At 31.7% G+C, this 17,653-nt stretch overlaps 1 protein-coding gene across 2 annotated transcripts in view; it reads right to left on the reverse strand.

The window, feature by feature from the left end:
- Positions 1-1,810, reverse strand: part of LOC125055372 (Down syndrome cell adhesion molecule-like protein Dscam2) — a 49,106-nt gene extending 47,296 nt beyond the window's left edge. For both annotated transcript variants that reach the window (XM_047657810.1, XM_047657809.1), the window contains exon 1: positions 1,674-1,810. In XM_047657810.1, the coding sequence (XP_047513766.1) occupies positions 1,674-1,704 (31 nt within the window). In that variant the 5' untranslated portion in view covers positions 1,705-1,810. The remainder of the gene's footprint in view (positions 1-1,673) is intronic.
- Between the last annotated feature and the right edge of the window lie 15,843 nt (positions 1,811-17,653).

A 17,653-nucleotide genomic window follows, 5' to 3' on the forward strand; every position in this document is an offset into this window, starting at 1 on the left:
CCATGTTATATAATATATATTGTGTAGGTGTGTATTATTGTATTTCCATTTCCTGTATTAGGTATTATGAGATCTTTCCGTCCTTTGAAAGTTATATAGCTTCTTCATCGTATTTTTGATAAATACGTAACGGATTTTATTAACATATGTTATTCAGTACACGCACCACGTAAACAAATGTTTACATAGTCTCAAATTACTGTATTATTACTGAAAATTAAATCAGTTTTCATAAATTTATTTAATTTATTATTATTAAGAGTTAAAATATATTGTATAATTTAGACAAAATTGTGACGTATACAAGCTGTATAGAAAATGCCAAATGTCTTGTACGAGTATTTTGATTATCTTACTGATCTAATTTTGAATTCGTTTGAGTAACAAAAAAGTAATAAGCGCAAAGCGCTTTTTCGTTTGGGTTCCTGATTGGGATTTTTTGGCTTTACAGTAGTACTACAAAATTTAAGGTGTTTTTAAGCGCTAGATTCAAATTACATAGAAACAACCAAGACAATCTAGCGGAATCTTATCCGAAGTTAACAACGCTAGTTAATAAGAACAATTCAAGAGAGTGTTTTTGATCTAATAATCCGTTGCCTATCGAAGACGTACGCTTTAAGGCTTTTGTCAATCCACTAACGCTAATTAAATCCATTAATTAAACTGCCTATACAGATTCAAATATGTATTTTTAAATGGAAACGCTTGAAACTAGCCGGTAACATTAAACCAAGTTTTAACAACACCGATACTCAAACTGAAATGAACTAATTTCGTATTCCACTGCTGAAACTCAAAACCAAAAAAGAATTAATGAGATATTTTTATACATCACACTAAACGCTATTTAAGCGAACAAAAAAGATGAATTAACATTTTCGTGTCCAAACGTAATTATTTAACGTCCAAATTTGTGATTTAATTAATTAGAAAATATATCAAAAGAAAAGTATGCCAGTTGTTTTAACATTATTTTTAATTAATTATTTAATTTTAGAATTCCGCCATAAAATCTCATTAGATAGAACATGAATATTATCTACTTAATTATTTATTTCTGGCAAGGTATTTTGGGGCAAAAAATAAATTTTGTAGTTTTATATACCTATATGACTGAAGCTTTTGTGTATCATGTATATACAGTATATATATATACTCGTATATAGTTACTACACATATATAGATATAATAGTGACGTTTAATTTTTAAGGAACAGTTGATAGAAGAATTTATTAATCAAAGAACTTTTAACATAAGTTTCGTTTACAAATATAATAATAAATATACAATTCTAGGAGTAGTCAAAAGGCATTGCTCGATTCAAAATTCTATTTTAATTGATTGGAAATAAATTTTATCATAACCTCCTCGTAAATAAAGAATATTTTATAGCTAACAAACTTACAAATAAACTTTTAAGTTATTTATTTTTAATAATTAGGTTTTGTTTCGTTAATTTTGTTAAATTTGTTATGGTTTCAGTTTTTTCTTAAATAACTAATTTTTAGTAATGTGTGGGCTCGTATTAACGATTTTTTTTAATAAAGCTTTTATTAAAATCAATTGTTAACTTTAGAACAATTTTACTGTGATTCTAATGACTCTCATTTTATAATGTATTAATTATCATATAACAATTTTTGTGAATAAATAAAACTCAAAATACTAACCAATCATTCCGTTAACACTATACACATACATTCTTATCAAAACACATTGTTCACACAGTTCTAAATTTATTAAAAGTCATAGTTCGCGTGAAGTTTTGAAACTCTGAGAACGCCCGATACGTCTACGCTGTATAGAGTTCCCGCGCAGACTGGTATTCTAGGAACTGAGTAGGTTCTAGGGGTGGGTATCACCCTCTCGCTAAATGATAAGGCTATTATAGGGTATTATAAGCCTCTCTAGGTTGTATTATCGTAATCTTAATATAAGCGCTATGTGATTTTTTAGTTTAGTAAAACCTTTACTAAAATATAAGTAGCATTATTATTCTAACTTGTTTAAAAAGAAGAGATTCTGTTATGTATATTAGTTTTCATAATATCTACTTGTCTCTTTATATAGTTTTAAAAGTTATACCATATATGGTTTTGTCGTACTGTTTCTTTGTTGTGCTAGCTTTTAAAACCTTAGGGCGAACAATTGAAATAATTTGAAGTTAAATAAATACCGCGTTGTAAATTTACATTAAAATGACGATTGTATACCGTAATAGCATAGGATTTAAGTGACTTGTGAAATGTGTAGTTGAATTTTTAAAATGTATAAAAACTAGCTGCTGTGGTCTCTGGCAGAATGACCGGCGCTGTGGAACATTCTGCTCCTCAGCATTATGCTGAGCCAGGGCCAATAACAACCACAGCACACACGCATTACACACTTGAAACGAACCGAATAGGAAACGGGAAAAACAATGTATTTATATCTCTCATTTTATTTTTTTCTTTGATTATTCTTATTTTTTGTGTTTATTGTGTATGTGTGTTTTTGTTAGAAATAAATGTCTATGTCTAATGAAGATTATTTGATACGACGTAATTTTTTTGAATGTAAACGTATCTATTTAATAACGTAGCCTTTAGGGCAGTATTAATAAACAGTAGCTATTTTGTGGATTTGTTTTTCATCTGTTATAGATAGTTATATACGAATAATTTTCTTGAAATTCAAATCTCATTTTTAAGGACATTAGATTTATTAAAAGAAAATATTTTTACAGCAGTAAACAGCCAGCAGGCTCACCTGATGTTAAGTGATGTTGACGCTCATGGACATGCCAGAGAGCTCGCGAGTGCGATGCCACAACTGGTACACTCTTTTCTTGAAGGACCCTATGTCGAAATGTTTCGGAAATAGTGCAGTGGGCAGCTGGTTCCACATAGTGGTGGTGCGCAAAAACTGCTTTAAATAACGCCCAGTTGTGGAGCAACAGACGTCTAGCTGATGCGGGTGGAATTTCGTATTCTGCTTTGACATCCGACGATGAAACTTAACAGTAGGTAAAAAACTCCTCTGAATATTCTCTATGGTGGTAAATGGAATAGAAGAAGCAGAGAGACCCTACATCGTTACGCAACGCCAAGGGATCAAGACGCTCGAAAAGGGATTCGTCGTCGACGATTCGAACCGCTCTTCATTGAATAAGGTCAAGTGGAAGGAGCTGGTAATGGGGAGCACCGGCCCAGAGGTGAGAACAGAACTCCATGTGGGGCCGAATTTATGCTTTATACAGTTGCAAGCGATGGCCTGGAGTACTATCTTGCTTTGCCGAGCACACCAAGCTTCTTGCAGGCTAATTTAGCTTTTCCCTCGATATAAGAAACGTGACGTCAAGTGCAATTATGAGGCAAGTGCTGCACTACGGCTTAAAATTCTATTGTTTGAAATGACCAAATCTATTTCCTTTAGACAAAGGACATTTTCACGAAAGAATTGATAGAGCTTATTTCAAAGTTTCATTCTGATGGCAACATTTAATTGCGTTGCGAAATGGCCGACGAACGTTGCATTCAAATTGTTGCATAACCGTTATTACGGTAGCTATGACACATGATATTTTTTACGTTTTTTGCTTTGGAATAATTTCAGATATACTCGCATGTATTTTCATGCATTAGATATAAATACCTGTTTATTTATTTATTTGCTTAACGGTATTCCTACAGCTACTTACGAGTACTATACAATATTCAAAAAATTACACTATACACAAGCCAAAAACGGAATACACATTTAAACACACACCAAGCACAGTTACACCTATACAAATACAAAAAAATACAAAAAAAAAATATAAAGACTGTTTGTAAAATGTTTTCAACTTTTAACTGTTGTATTTTTATTTAGTTTTTATACTCTTTATGGAAACATTACATTTAGTGATTAAAATGTTATTTTATTTAAAAAACAAGAAAAGTTCCTACTAGTCTCGCAAATAATACATCTGAAAACGCATGTGCCGAAATTAGTATTCAGCTGGAATCAAATCCAGGACACACATCCTTTATTAATATAAACATACAATACTTTATAAGTATACTCTGATATATTTTATGCTAATTGAAATTAGCTGAAAGTCCATAGAGCTCAAATTTATGGAATAGATGGTGATTAGAAATGGGCATAGACAAAAACATAATTTTCAAATTGGCACGTAGCCAGTTGACTAGCGTTTGGACAACTGGAAGTCATGAATATATTTTATATTCTAGTAACACTATCTAACAATAATTTCACGCAAACTTTTATTTACTAGATATAGCTGCTTTTTACACATTATAATGTTTTGTGTACGAGTATATATATATACACGTGATTATCAATTTTTGACAGCTGCAACGTATTTTTGTGAAGTCCCGTGCAATAAGTGCGCTTAAGTTTTATAAATTTTATTGTTTCGTCATATTTATTCTTCCGTCCGAACTTGTCAAATAACATTTTAAATTTTAACGTTTCGTACATCCTTTACGTAATATATTACGGAATAATAAACATTACTGAAATTACAGCTGTTAATAAATTAAGTGATTGTAGTATTCATACAAAACGAGTAAATTGTTGGGAAGCTTTTAATTTTATTTGATGCACGGATAATAAAAGCAATTGAACGATAACGAGGTATTGATTTATGCCCTATTAATATAATTTCTAATTTATTTATTTCATATCCTATAACACATTTAGTTTTATTAGAGCTTTAATCATATAGTATCACTGAAAAATGCAAACACAAATGATATATTTCGCGATATTATAAACATTGTGTGACCTGCCCTAGTTATTATTTAGCAATAGTAGATCTATTATCAGAGACAAAGTGAAATAAATTGAATTATGAAATTACAATATTAAGACATACCACATCACGCTCTAGATTGTTATTTCAAATTCTGTGTTTTGATTTTTACTTTGTGCTTTTAAGATAAGCCTAATAATAACTATAATATTTTTGAAGTATGTAAGTCATTTCAAAATTTAATATCCGTTTATGAATAAGATTATTTAGAAACCAACTTTTAAAATAAGGTTTAAAGCCAACATATAAATATTTTTAAAGTAAATATTTTAAATTTTTTAGCCTTTGTTTATAATTATTCAGGCAAATTTAAAATCTTAAAAATCTAGCACTCATTTCAGATCCAATCAACCAAAGGCCTTCATTTCAGCGAGATAAAATCTCTAAGACCCTTTCAATCAGCTGGAAATTGAAATTCTCAATTAACCTTCAGATTTTTTGAAAGACTAGCTAATAACTCCGGATTCGAAAAATAATATTCGAAGTTTGTTCTATTTGGAAACTATCTCCAGTTGCATAAATCGAACCATTGTTGTTTTTATTTTACTTGAAACATCGAATTTTAGATTAGCGCTCATATAGATACATACTTGTATAGTATCTACAGGAATTATCACCTATTTGAACTACTCATTTTATATACTAAAGGCTTCGGTGACTAAGATCAAGAACGATCTCGTATGTTACCTGAGGAATCTATTTTTTAGGGTTGGGACACTATGCCTCTTTAATCTTTTGTGTTGAAGGTCTTGATCTCCACTGAGTTTGAGGGCAAGCTCATTTTTGTGGTTTGAGAGTATTTTTTGGTATTTGATGCTATATCTTTCTATCTCCTGTTTGGTATATTTAAATAAAATAATTAATATTATATAATACTGAAAATTGTTGTCCAAGGGATATAATTTTAAATTTTTTAAAGTTTCAAATTCTCCCGTACTACAGCGGTAAAGTTCCATAAGAAAAAATTGACGCCTTTTTATTATTGATCTATTATCATCTATTCTATATCTTTCCTTACACTCATTATTAAGGTTTTATTCACAAAGTATGCCTGAGTTCAAAATACGTCCTAAACTTTCGCATCGTTATTTCTGAGTGCAGCTGTGCGCCTCAAAAAAATGCAGAAACAATAACCTCATGTTTATTTCAGAACTCTTTACTGAAGTCGGTATTTAAATTTGTTATGTTAATGTTACTTTTTCATTCTTTACATATTTTAGTATTAAACGTGAATTCTAAAAATGTTGATACTAACTACTGCGGCGGTTTAAAATAAATTTCTACGAACATAATATCCATTCATTATCCCTCCTGCCTTGTTTCAACACCGTACGAGCCGTTTGAATCCGAAATTTCACCAACATCACCATCATCCGTTTCACAAGGATTTTCTTTTGCGAAATAGCGAACTGTGGAATCAACTCCCGGTGGGGGTCTTCCCTAAGAGATACGACCTCCAACTGTTCAAAATTCGAGTGTACTCCTCCCTCAAAGGCCGGCAACGCACCCACTAAAAATGGGTGTCTATGGGCTGCGATAACTGCCCTTTTTGGTCGTCCCGCAGGCTCGTCTGTATTAAATTTAAAAAAAAATAGTGGCAAGTAATATTAGATTTGGAAAGATAAAATATTAGCATAATTAATCAAATATATTTATTAAGTGAATATAATATCGAGCTACGATCTTATCCCAGGGCTTGTATTTTATAATTAAAAAGTTAAAGCATAATCATTTACTTTCAAACAAATAACCAATAACGTGACTAAAATGCGCGCGGATCTGTTGAAATATTTATAAATCGGATAAATGCTTAGAAACCATATAAAATAATATTGGTTGTTTGTAAAGTAGGTTTACGATCGAGATGTTTACGTGATAACGTCTTATTGGTGATATAAGTTTTTGGGAAGTAAGGAATTAATGAAGATAATTCACACTTTTGATGATAAATTTCGGGTGTAAAATGACAAGTTTACTTATTCGACTATGATATACATTTTTCTTCATACATTCACGGAATGACTGGCAGCGCTCGAGATGAGACGGGAGATCGGTCCGTCTCTCTCTCGTTATACCTGCGATCGCGCTCGTGAGGTTTTGGTGTGACACAAGTTTCTGAACATGTCACCCGACTAAAACGATTTTAAAGACGTTATCACGTCAAAAAAATGAATTTGTCTGGCCCATGTCTGGCCCATGCCCTAATAGATTCGTAACAAAATAACCTAAAGGGCATCTCATGACATCATGAAAAAATGTGATAAAAATATAGAACTTGAAAATTATTCTTCATAATTTAAATATCTCAAAAACTATTGGTACATTACCAGAGATGAAAAAACATAATATATTCCCTTGTATTAAAGTTATGCTAACATGAGAAGTTAACGTATGTGCAACACTTCTTTCAATAACATGAGTTTAACAACGGCATGTGAATAAATTTAACAGTTTGCAAATATTTACGAGTACATGGTTAAAGTTTAACGATTCGGCGGTACATATAATATATTTTTACACTGCGGACATTGAGTTTGTATTTCATGCGCGTAAGTGTCAGTAGGTACAACGTAAAAACGTTATTACTTTTAAAACATTAAAATGAAGTTAAATTATTTGTATTTTGTATTATTATGAAATTATTTAAATAAATTATACAACCTATCTATTTACTAATAAATAATTTGATTAATGACAACAAAAATACACGTTAATAATGACAGGTTTCAGTATAATACTTATGTTACAAAAAAACTGTGACGCGAACCTCTGTCTCGCGAGTCAGACGAGAACCTCGCGACGTTAGATATCTGTATCGTAACTGTTTCATGATTCTTTTTAATAGGCGGGTCCACACAGAGCGAGCAGCCTCGCGAGGCATCTGCCACGCGAAGCAGCTCGGTTAGTGAGGACGTGCCTCGGCCGAGGCAATCGTGCGCGCTACCGCGTGCGAGCCGCCCATCGCCCGAGCCATCGAGTGTCGGCTTTTGTCGCGCACTCTGGAGTGCGCGCCTCGACTTAAGTTTCCTCGCGCGGCAAATACTGCTCGCTATGTGTGGACGCGCCTAATAGACAACTACACCTACCTTCCTACACAGTTTTCTGTCCTGGACATAAATACGTCTTCGATATTTTGGGCCAAAGCATGGCGGTTTCCTCACAACGTTCTCTTCCACCGTACTAACGAGTTTTAATTAGTCTCACTTGTAAAAAGAAAAGCCCATTAGTACCAACACATAGTGCGTTGGGTTGAGAAGTGCGCAAGCCACTAGGCCAAAACTGCCTCCTGGTTATACGCGTTTTACAAATTCTTGTAACACTATTTTATTTAAATATATATTTCGTACTCCGTATAAAAATACGGTAAAAAATAGCGGTTGCCAGGAAAAGTTTACTGATTAACGAGAAAGGCGTTGTACTCAGCGAATACAATGTATTTATATACAATATATTTTAATACTAAATATTATTTTTATTAATGTGTAGTTATGTTAAGCCTGAAGCACTTCCTAAGTTAAGCGATACTTTCGCAAACAAACTTTGCAACCGTGAACTGTTATCTTTGTTAACATTATTGTTAAGCTCTTCTAAGTTCCTAATAATACGCTTCGTTTTATGTGTTTATAATTATTAGCCGCGATTTAAATACATAAAAAAAATATTTTGTCAGAAGTGTAGTGTTGACGTTTAAAATTTTTAACCCAGGTTTAACGATACAAATTTTCAATTCATACAATAATATTCAATTCAATTCAATATTTTTAGACGACTTAAAACCGGAGGAGGATGTTATCAATATAATCTTAATCAGGTCCCGACTCCCGTTATCCGCGGAAATGCATTACACATATTTTCGCGGTTAAGGGCTGGTATTCACGAATTCTATAACTACCAGCTTCTGATAAACGTAGACAATAGCGTAGTAAACAGTTGAACTTAGGCATAAATAATATTTGTGTAGATGCCCTTAAATATAATTTAATATTTCTTTTAAATTGTGGAAATTTGCATAGAATTCACGGTAACGACTTTAAAATCGGTCGCCCGAAATTGATGATACTGATTATGCAGAAGTCTCTGGGGAAAAATCAATAACAATCAATTATAAAATCTGATACTATGAGTAAATTTTCTTTTCCCGGCTATATTCATTTGTTTTACTGCAGTTCTATTTTTAAATATTGTTTTTTTAAGATTAAGTGCTTTAATTTTAATTTAATCTAAAAAGTTTGCATACTTATTAAAAAAATAATTTCAAACTAATCCTGAAGTTTGATGCAGTTTATGAGTCCGGATATATCGAAGTATGTACTCATATACTGAGTACATACTTCGATATATCCTTGAGGTAACTTAACCAACAAAAAAGCACACAATATAGTGAGATAATAATTAATACAGGAATATCGAAAACGTAAGACTGATTATAATACTTTCCCATTGAATACAGACAAAAAAAGTTCACAGAACGCCCAAAACACTCTCCAAACTTATAATATTGGAAGTGTAATTAATAAATTCAACATTAGCAAATATATAAACAATTACAAAAGCCTCTGACCTAGCAATTCAAAAACAAAGAAATCAAATTGACCGTTTCAAATTATGTTTTGACACGGCCAATCACATCACCCTAAACAAAATTAATTCTCCCACTAGGGATAAATTAATATCATCATCATCTATACAAAATTAATAATAAAATGTCATAATACGAATACAAATTATAATCGTTGGGTTGGTAAGTTATTGTCATCTGTCAGTATGACAGGAACGTCCGATACAAACACATGCATAGCGCACAGAGTAGTAAAACATACAGAGTATTTTAGAGCTATGAATACGAACATTATATTTTTAAAAAGCTTCAAATCTGGCAACTCGTAAAACATTTGTACTAACATTTACATTCATAGTAGTCACTTTTGAAGTTATACTTCTTTAGGCGCGTTATGAAAAATTGATGAGAGTGAAATTTTACGATGCGCGCTCACCGTTACACAAAATTATCAGTATGAAGTTGCCCACGGAAGATGCTACGGCATTGGACATAATTTAAAAACAACATTCGAATAATAGTAGAATTTATGTTACACTTAATGTAAGAGAATAATAATAAATATTGATTTATTCAATTTTTCAAATGTAAACTGAACTTTATTGACTATAATGACTCCTTTTCCAGTCTTTGATTATTTAATTGTAATTAATTATTTGCATGCAATCAAAAACTATTTTGATTAATGCCAAAGAAGTATAACTTCTTACGCGCGTACATAAGTACACGCACCCTTTTTTTTACTATAAAGATAGAAAAAGGTGACTACTACGATACTATGATAGATTTATCTAGCTTCTAAGGATTACTAAATAATCTTCTTGGACATAAATTTGAGTTAAAGATAATTTTTATATTAATGAAGTTAATTGGTTATTTTTAGAAACCCCCAATCTGGCAGACTCTAAAATAATATTCACTGTGGAATGAATAAACAGAAAATATCGAAATCATAATAGGTATTGTTTATTTTGTACTACACACGGCGCTTTTAAGCCTTTTGAGTTAGCTTAAAGTGTCTTACAATTATTAAGCCAAAATTCTAAATACAAGTAATTATTTTATTAATTTTATAAATTCTTTATAGTCTGTGTATTTGCTGACTATCCCAAGAGACACCATAGTCCATACACCTTGTAACTTTAACCAAACTAAGTGACAGCACAACTATAACAGAACTTATCATACTCATAAACTTTCAGTGAAGTTTGGCGTAAGCTCAAATTTATGTAAATGCGAGTACATTGTAAATTAAGTAACTCTTCTAGTTTAATAATTCATTTCATTTGGTTTTTGTCGTAATAAGACTTATTGCAAAATGAAAATTGCTAGTTTTTTAATAGCCTAATAATGGTCTCATAAAATAATTATAAACCTCAATTAATTAATTCATGCAAATGAAGAGTGTTGGGCATGATAAAAGTATTTTGTTAAAATAAAAATCTATAAAAATACAAATTATTTTACATTTATTTTTTAATAATATAACATATGTTTATCCACATCTAAAGATACGAATATATTTATTCATATGCATTAATCGTATGAACGCTTTTCAAAGGGCAAAATCTTCTTTGTCGTAGTTCATAAAATTAATGATTATTATGCCTTCATAAATATAGAACTTAGGATGTCTGAAGCTATAGTATGGAAAACATATTTAAAATTATCCATTTCATGCCCAGGCATGATACCACAACCAAGGCCTACATAACAACAACTGATATTGTTATGTAGGCCTTTTTCTACTTATATTTTCTTTACATCACTACTAGTTTGAAACAATAATCAGAAATTATTTATCTGGATCAATATTTAAATTAACAACACAAATCTGCTTAATCTAGAAGTATAAAGAAATACATTTGAATTTTAAAGAATACTGGTAAATGTGTAGCGTTAGAATGCCACAATTATAAAAATTCAAAAATAGAACGTCGCCGGTAAACTCGCGCCAACAATAACGTCACAGTTTGACACCTGTAAATGACAAAGGGCAGAAACAAAAGAATCTTCACAATAGACACAGGCAGCAGATAACGGTCGTGTGCGAGTGCTCGCTTCCGGACCGGTCGAGAAGGAAATGGTGCCACCCTGCAGACAACCTTCATTTCCTGTGCAGTCCTTTTACTGGAAAGTTTGTTTGAGACCTTGAATACTTTAATTTGAGATAAAATAACTTTGGATGTAGAATATTTTTTTAGTGTTATACCATCGTAAGTTTTTCTTTATTTACACAGTAGGTCTAGACACACACTTTACTACTACATACTTCTAAAAATTCTATAGTTCTAGCTTAAGGTTCTATTTGAGCTTTTTTATTATGACGGTAGTTATGTAACCTAACATTAGTTAAGTTACATATGTACATATCCTCTTTAATATTTAATAGCGCAAACAAAATATAAACAATCTTCGCACACTTGAAGCAATATGAGTCCTTTAGTTTTATACCACCCGCATAAACTGTTATTTAACATTCTCGTTTCCGATAATGTCCAATAACATAAGTATCGCTTAGATTTAATTCTATTTTTTTGTTTATCGAGCGTCGCAACTGCTACGTTATGTTATCTCAGTTATAAGCTGTTGTTTTAAAAAATTATAGCGAATTGTTACCTAGCTTCAAACATTGATTATGTTCAAATGTTTCGTTTATCTAAAGTGTTTACATATCTGAACATCCATACAAAAAACCGCCACCAACGCCATCTGGAAGACAGGGTAAATTTATTTATTGTAAACCATCTTCTATCTTTCGAAAAATCTGCTACACAAACACAAACCTTTCTGCTTCACAGACAATACCTCTTATTCTCCTTACGTATAGCTTTCTATCGGTCAACAAGCTTAATATACCAGTTAAGCTTACACTTGTATGTTAAGTACACCAGAAATGTAACAAAAAGCCTAATTACACAAAAAATAAACATCGTAAAAGTTGCCTCGCACCGTATATCAGAATAATTTATCAGAGAGTCTCTGTAATTTATGCAAGAAGTGCGGCGTTCTAAAATGGCATTTTTTGCTACATAAATTCTGTTTGTGTACAGCGAATGACGGAGAAGTAATTTAAGTTGTAAATGTTTTAGTAAAATATAACGTTCTTAGATTGAGTAAATTTCTAAGAAGGTTTTATAAACAAAGTAACCTGTGACTATCAAATGACGAAATATTCTATTATTTGTCTAGATATCTTACTTCAATATGAAAGAACATATTATCTGTGGCATAATGTAGTAGTAGTAGTAACACGCATAATGATGGCCACCGATTCGTGGGGAAAAATTTTGTGACACAAAACATCACCTTGACTAAATAAAACAGATATTAAAATATGCCTATATATAGACATGAATATAGGAATTAGTCCGAGTCTTCGTTGAGGAAAATGTCGACATTTCACACATTTCTGCAGAGCTCAACGGCTGAACGAACAATCCATGTCAAAGTGCGACACAGGATGTCTCGTAGTGCTTTCATCTGTTAAATTATCGAGTTCCACCCTGACAGTAATGACATTTCAAAGGATTCAATGGTCTGAAAGCTACGAATATACAGTGCAACATACTTTTCTTGGCCGGCGGCTGAAATTGGTATTACGGTCGCCATTTTGGTGCGTAGGTACAATAATTTTACTATCTACCAACATCTCATAAAAATTCAACTAAAATGTATTTATTGAAGTGAAACTTCTTTATCGGGATTGGAAAAAAATTTAGTGTAACATTTTTGCGTTACGCGTCACATTTTTCCGTTACGCGCCATCTTTTGAAGTGAAACTTCTTTATCGACGTATGGGAGAAATTTTGTAGCAGGTTACGCGCCATGTTGCTTTTTGAAGTCAAACTTCTTTATCGGCGTTGGAAAAAAATTTACACACATTTGTCACATTTTCGGTTACACGCCATCTTTTTCTTGTCCCTACCACGGTTGATCCGAAGAGATACGAAGCCATTAGTAACAAAAATATATAATAACGATAACAATGATAGTAATACTAATAATTATCTTAGTACTACATAGTAGTACAGTAATATGTTAAAATGAAATAATTGTATTTGTATTCATGTCTATGATAATAAAAGCCTTTTGTTAAACTTTATCTTATTTAACTTTATTTAACCAATTTCTGTAAAGTTGCATATAGTAGATCATTTTGTTACACCTAGTACACGCAAACATTTTTTTTTGATTTCTTTAATTACAATGGTTTCAAGTTTTGACTATCGAAAGGTTCTGATTGCTAGGGATCTTAAAATATGTTATTTTAATAGTACAGGTAACAAAACCTATTATATGAGTTGTTCCTAAGGTTGTGTCACATTTATTTAAGAATAGAACTGTATTTTCTAGATACTAGTATATAACGTTTTATTAAGACATTTCAATAAATTATTAAGTTGCCTGCACGTCTTCAAATTATTCCCCTTATAATGGTTAATTTTTATTTACTGGCAATACTAATATCCATGATAGCGACGCTCTTAACGGCCAAGAAAAATATTTGGCACTGTAAATATATATTAAAATGTTATAGAAACGTATATTTATAAGATACAGATATTTTTTAAGCTGTAGGAGGAAACACAAGGTATAGAAGTAGGCTGAAGCTAAAATGAATGGTGTTTTGAAGAATTAAATTATAATGAACCAAAATCGAAAACATTTTGTCTAAACGCACTCTTACCTTACACTGCACTGATCTGTGCTTGTCAAGGTCTATACAGATAATACGTCAAAAACTGATCAACTATATTAATTTGAATATGTCAAAGTGATTTGAGTTTCTAAGGCTTTGAAGCCGAATTATTTTCGCATTTTAATACCATGTGCGGGCGTTGTCCTTAATTTAGATAATATATAATTGTAGCTATTATGAAGATAATCGTATTTGTAATATCTTTACGTTTAAACCCCAGCGTGTAATATACTTTCCTTCTAAGTATATCGAATATCGAGATATTATCAGCGATGAGGCAGCGTTCATTTACTTTTTCTTATGATATTGAAGTCTTCGTAAGTGGTTATTTCCGATATCACCACTCGATCGCATATCAGAATTATCTTGTCCATTCTTGGAAATTTGCCGTTACCTTTATTTTATAAATAGGAGACTTTTATATTCGTAGACATAGTTTTATTATATAAATGATATAAGTGACGATTACAAGACCCGCTAATAAATTAAAATTATTTCTTAATTTGAACATATCGGTTTTTTAAGGTTTTTATTCTACATAATTTTTGTATCAACTTGTGATTTACGCAGCAATATAGTAATAGTGCTTGAAAATAGCCTGACGTTAAGTGATACCGCCGCCCATGGACACTCTCAATGCCAGAGGGCTCGCTAGTGCGTTGCCGGCCGTTTAATAATTGGTACTCTCTTTTACGAATTTGAATTTAACATAATTTAATTTAAGCTTAAAAACTTATGTCAATTATCTTATTGTCTTATTTTTCGTACCTATTTACAAGTACAAAAGTACAAACAAGTTTTCCTTCCGCTTGGTTCAAAATGTAACGTTACTAAAACCAACTCGAATAAATATATATTAAAACGAAACTTTATGCATTAGATATTCTTTAAACCGCTTTTCAAAAAGATTCATGAAAACAATTTTTCATTTGCGGCAGGTGGACAGAGACCACTAAAAGCTGTTTCGTGTTGGGACGAAGCGACGCGAATCTCTCATTTATTACCGAATTTACAAGCGCCATTACGCTGGAGTTAAATAGACTTGGTTCAACTTTGATGGACTTTTATATCATATGACGCGGCTTGCGTGTTTCCCGTGTAAAATATTATGTGTTACATTCATTTGGCTGCTAATTGATTTTTGTATTGGTTTGCATTACTTACCTTTCAGCCAGTAAAAGCAAGCGTTTGTCTGTTTATATAAAAATAACTAAGACGTACTGTGAGCTATTGCTTATAAATTTATATAAAAAACTAAACATCACAACATTTTAACATTTTAGAATTTATAAGAAGCAATTGTTTGAATAATATAACAGGGTTTAAATCAAAGTAATTTAACATGTGTTTTTTCTTTAACTAACTTCAAAATAGAATATGTGTATCTCATTTGAATGAAAATATGTAATTAATAATCGAAAATGTAATCGTGGCAAACTTTACACATAACTATTACTATTTATTCACATTTGTAATTAAGCTTAAAATAATAATTATAATATTAAGTAATTCCGGAGCAATTCGATTTAGGGTGCTTCAAGTTAAGAACGTCCCAATTCTTGATAGGCCGACAACGCACTCGCGAATCTTCTGATATTGAGAGTGTCCATGGGCGGCGGTATAACTCGTACATCAGATGAGTCTCTTGCCCGTTTGCCCCCTTTATCTATAAAACAATAAAAACACTTTGAATATTTTTTTTTAGTTTAAGTATTATTCTTAATACTGCGTAGGTTAAGAAAATTGTAAATACTGTATATTTGATTGTTATGATTACTAATAAACGTATTTTTAATTATGAATCGTTTAATAACCGTAACTTAATATGTATTGTTAGTAAATACAACAAGTTCTATATTCAATTGCACGGTTCATGGGTAAGGGGGATACTTTAAATAATGTTTATTATAACTCACGTATAATAAAGACTAATGCTGTCTAATTAAATTATACATAATGCTATGGGTATTAAAATGCTTAACAAAACGACATTTATAAAACTAAGAAATTGGAGAGCAGTGTGAGTGAGCACTTGATGCTCAACATATCTTATGAATTGCTTTGAGTTGAAATATCTAAAAGTGTTTTTATCAAACATCTTCCATAAAAGCTTAGTACTACCAGCCTTTTAAAAATAAATAATGTACACTCACGAGTAAAATCCGCAGTGAAAGGCCCCTGGCATTTTTCTCATGTGTACAATCTAGGCATTGAAAGAGTTATTTCGCAGCCAAAGAGGCTCACACAAAGAGGCTTTTATCGCAACGGACGCGTGAAACGCCCAACTGAATCCCGCAAAAGATATATAAGGTTAAGTGGGTTAGAGGGTATTTATCTTATACCTATAAATAAGATTATATTTCTTTTTGATAGTCTATATTAACATCACGGTACTATTATTATTGGTACCTCTAGTTATGATATTATTTCTTTATTATATTGATTGGTCTTGCCCCAGAGTGTTCAATGTATAAAACGATAATTTTATACGAGGTTTTAAGAAACTACAGTTAGTATCATGCCAGAAAGCAATGGAAAGAAGCGTACTTAAAATAAGAAAAATATAAATTTAAAAGCGAAAAAATAAGATGAAGAACAAAAGTGATAGATGCCTTACATTATGCCCTAAAACAGAAGTGGCAATGGGCGGGGCATATAGCAAGATACACAGATAATTGGTGGACTTTAAAGACAACTGTATGGAAAGGACCAAGAGGAAGAAGGAGAAGAGGTCGCCCAAAAAAAAAAGGTGGATAGAAGAAATAGAAGCGGTAGCAGGAAACGAATGGAGAAAGAGAGCCATAGACAGAGTCAGTTGGAAAAAGCTGGAAGAGGCCTTTACCCGTGAAGGGGTTCCGATCGAAGGTACTGAAGGTAGCTAGGATATAGGATAACAAGCAAAAGAAAAAAAAAACCTAAAATAATCTAAGCTGTGTATTATAATTTGTTTTTGTCATGCTTGGAAATAAAATGGGCTTTATTATTAATATGAAGAAGGAACCTTATTAGGTTTTTTTATGTCGGTATTGTAAGAAAACTCCAAACTCCAAAGCAACAATTTAATATCGGTATAAATACTAAGATAATACACACTAGGACTAATGAAGAGAAGCAGAACCGGTAATCTATCTATAATCTATAAAATAAATCTTTGTTTTCTGAGAATACAATTGCCGCTACTTGTGAGGCTGGAATGAAATCTCGTTGTTTATCTGAAGGGCCTTATAGCTCAGCTCGGGCTGTTTTGGCAAGCGTAGTTCAATCTAACCGTATTTATAAAGAAAACAGATTAAATATACAGAAATCTTAGGCCAACCATAAAGGTTTATATCCACAAAATTATTTTAGATACGCCATTTCATAACTTTCACATTAAGTCGCTGGCCTTCACTTCATAATATTATGAATGCAAGTGAAGAGAACATTAGTCGACATTCGCTTATGAATTTGTAGCCTTGAATTTAATGAGGAGTTATTCGTGGCCGTTTTGTAGAACTTTTCATGCACTCAAATTCTTTAGTAACTTGTTATTCACTTTCATATACTTCACACTAAACTTTTGTATAAGTTGAAATAAAATGATGGATAT

This window comes from Pieris napi, chromosome 13, assembly GCF_905475465.1.
Source record: "Pieris napi chromosome 13, ilPieNapi1.2, whole genome shotgun sequence".
In the NCBI taxonomy this organism is placed as follows: domain Eukaryota; kingdom Metazoa; phylum Arthropoda; class Insecta; order Lepidoptera; family Pieridae; genus Pieris; species Pieris napi.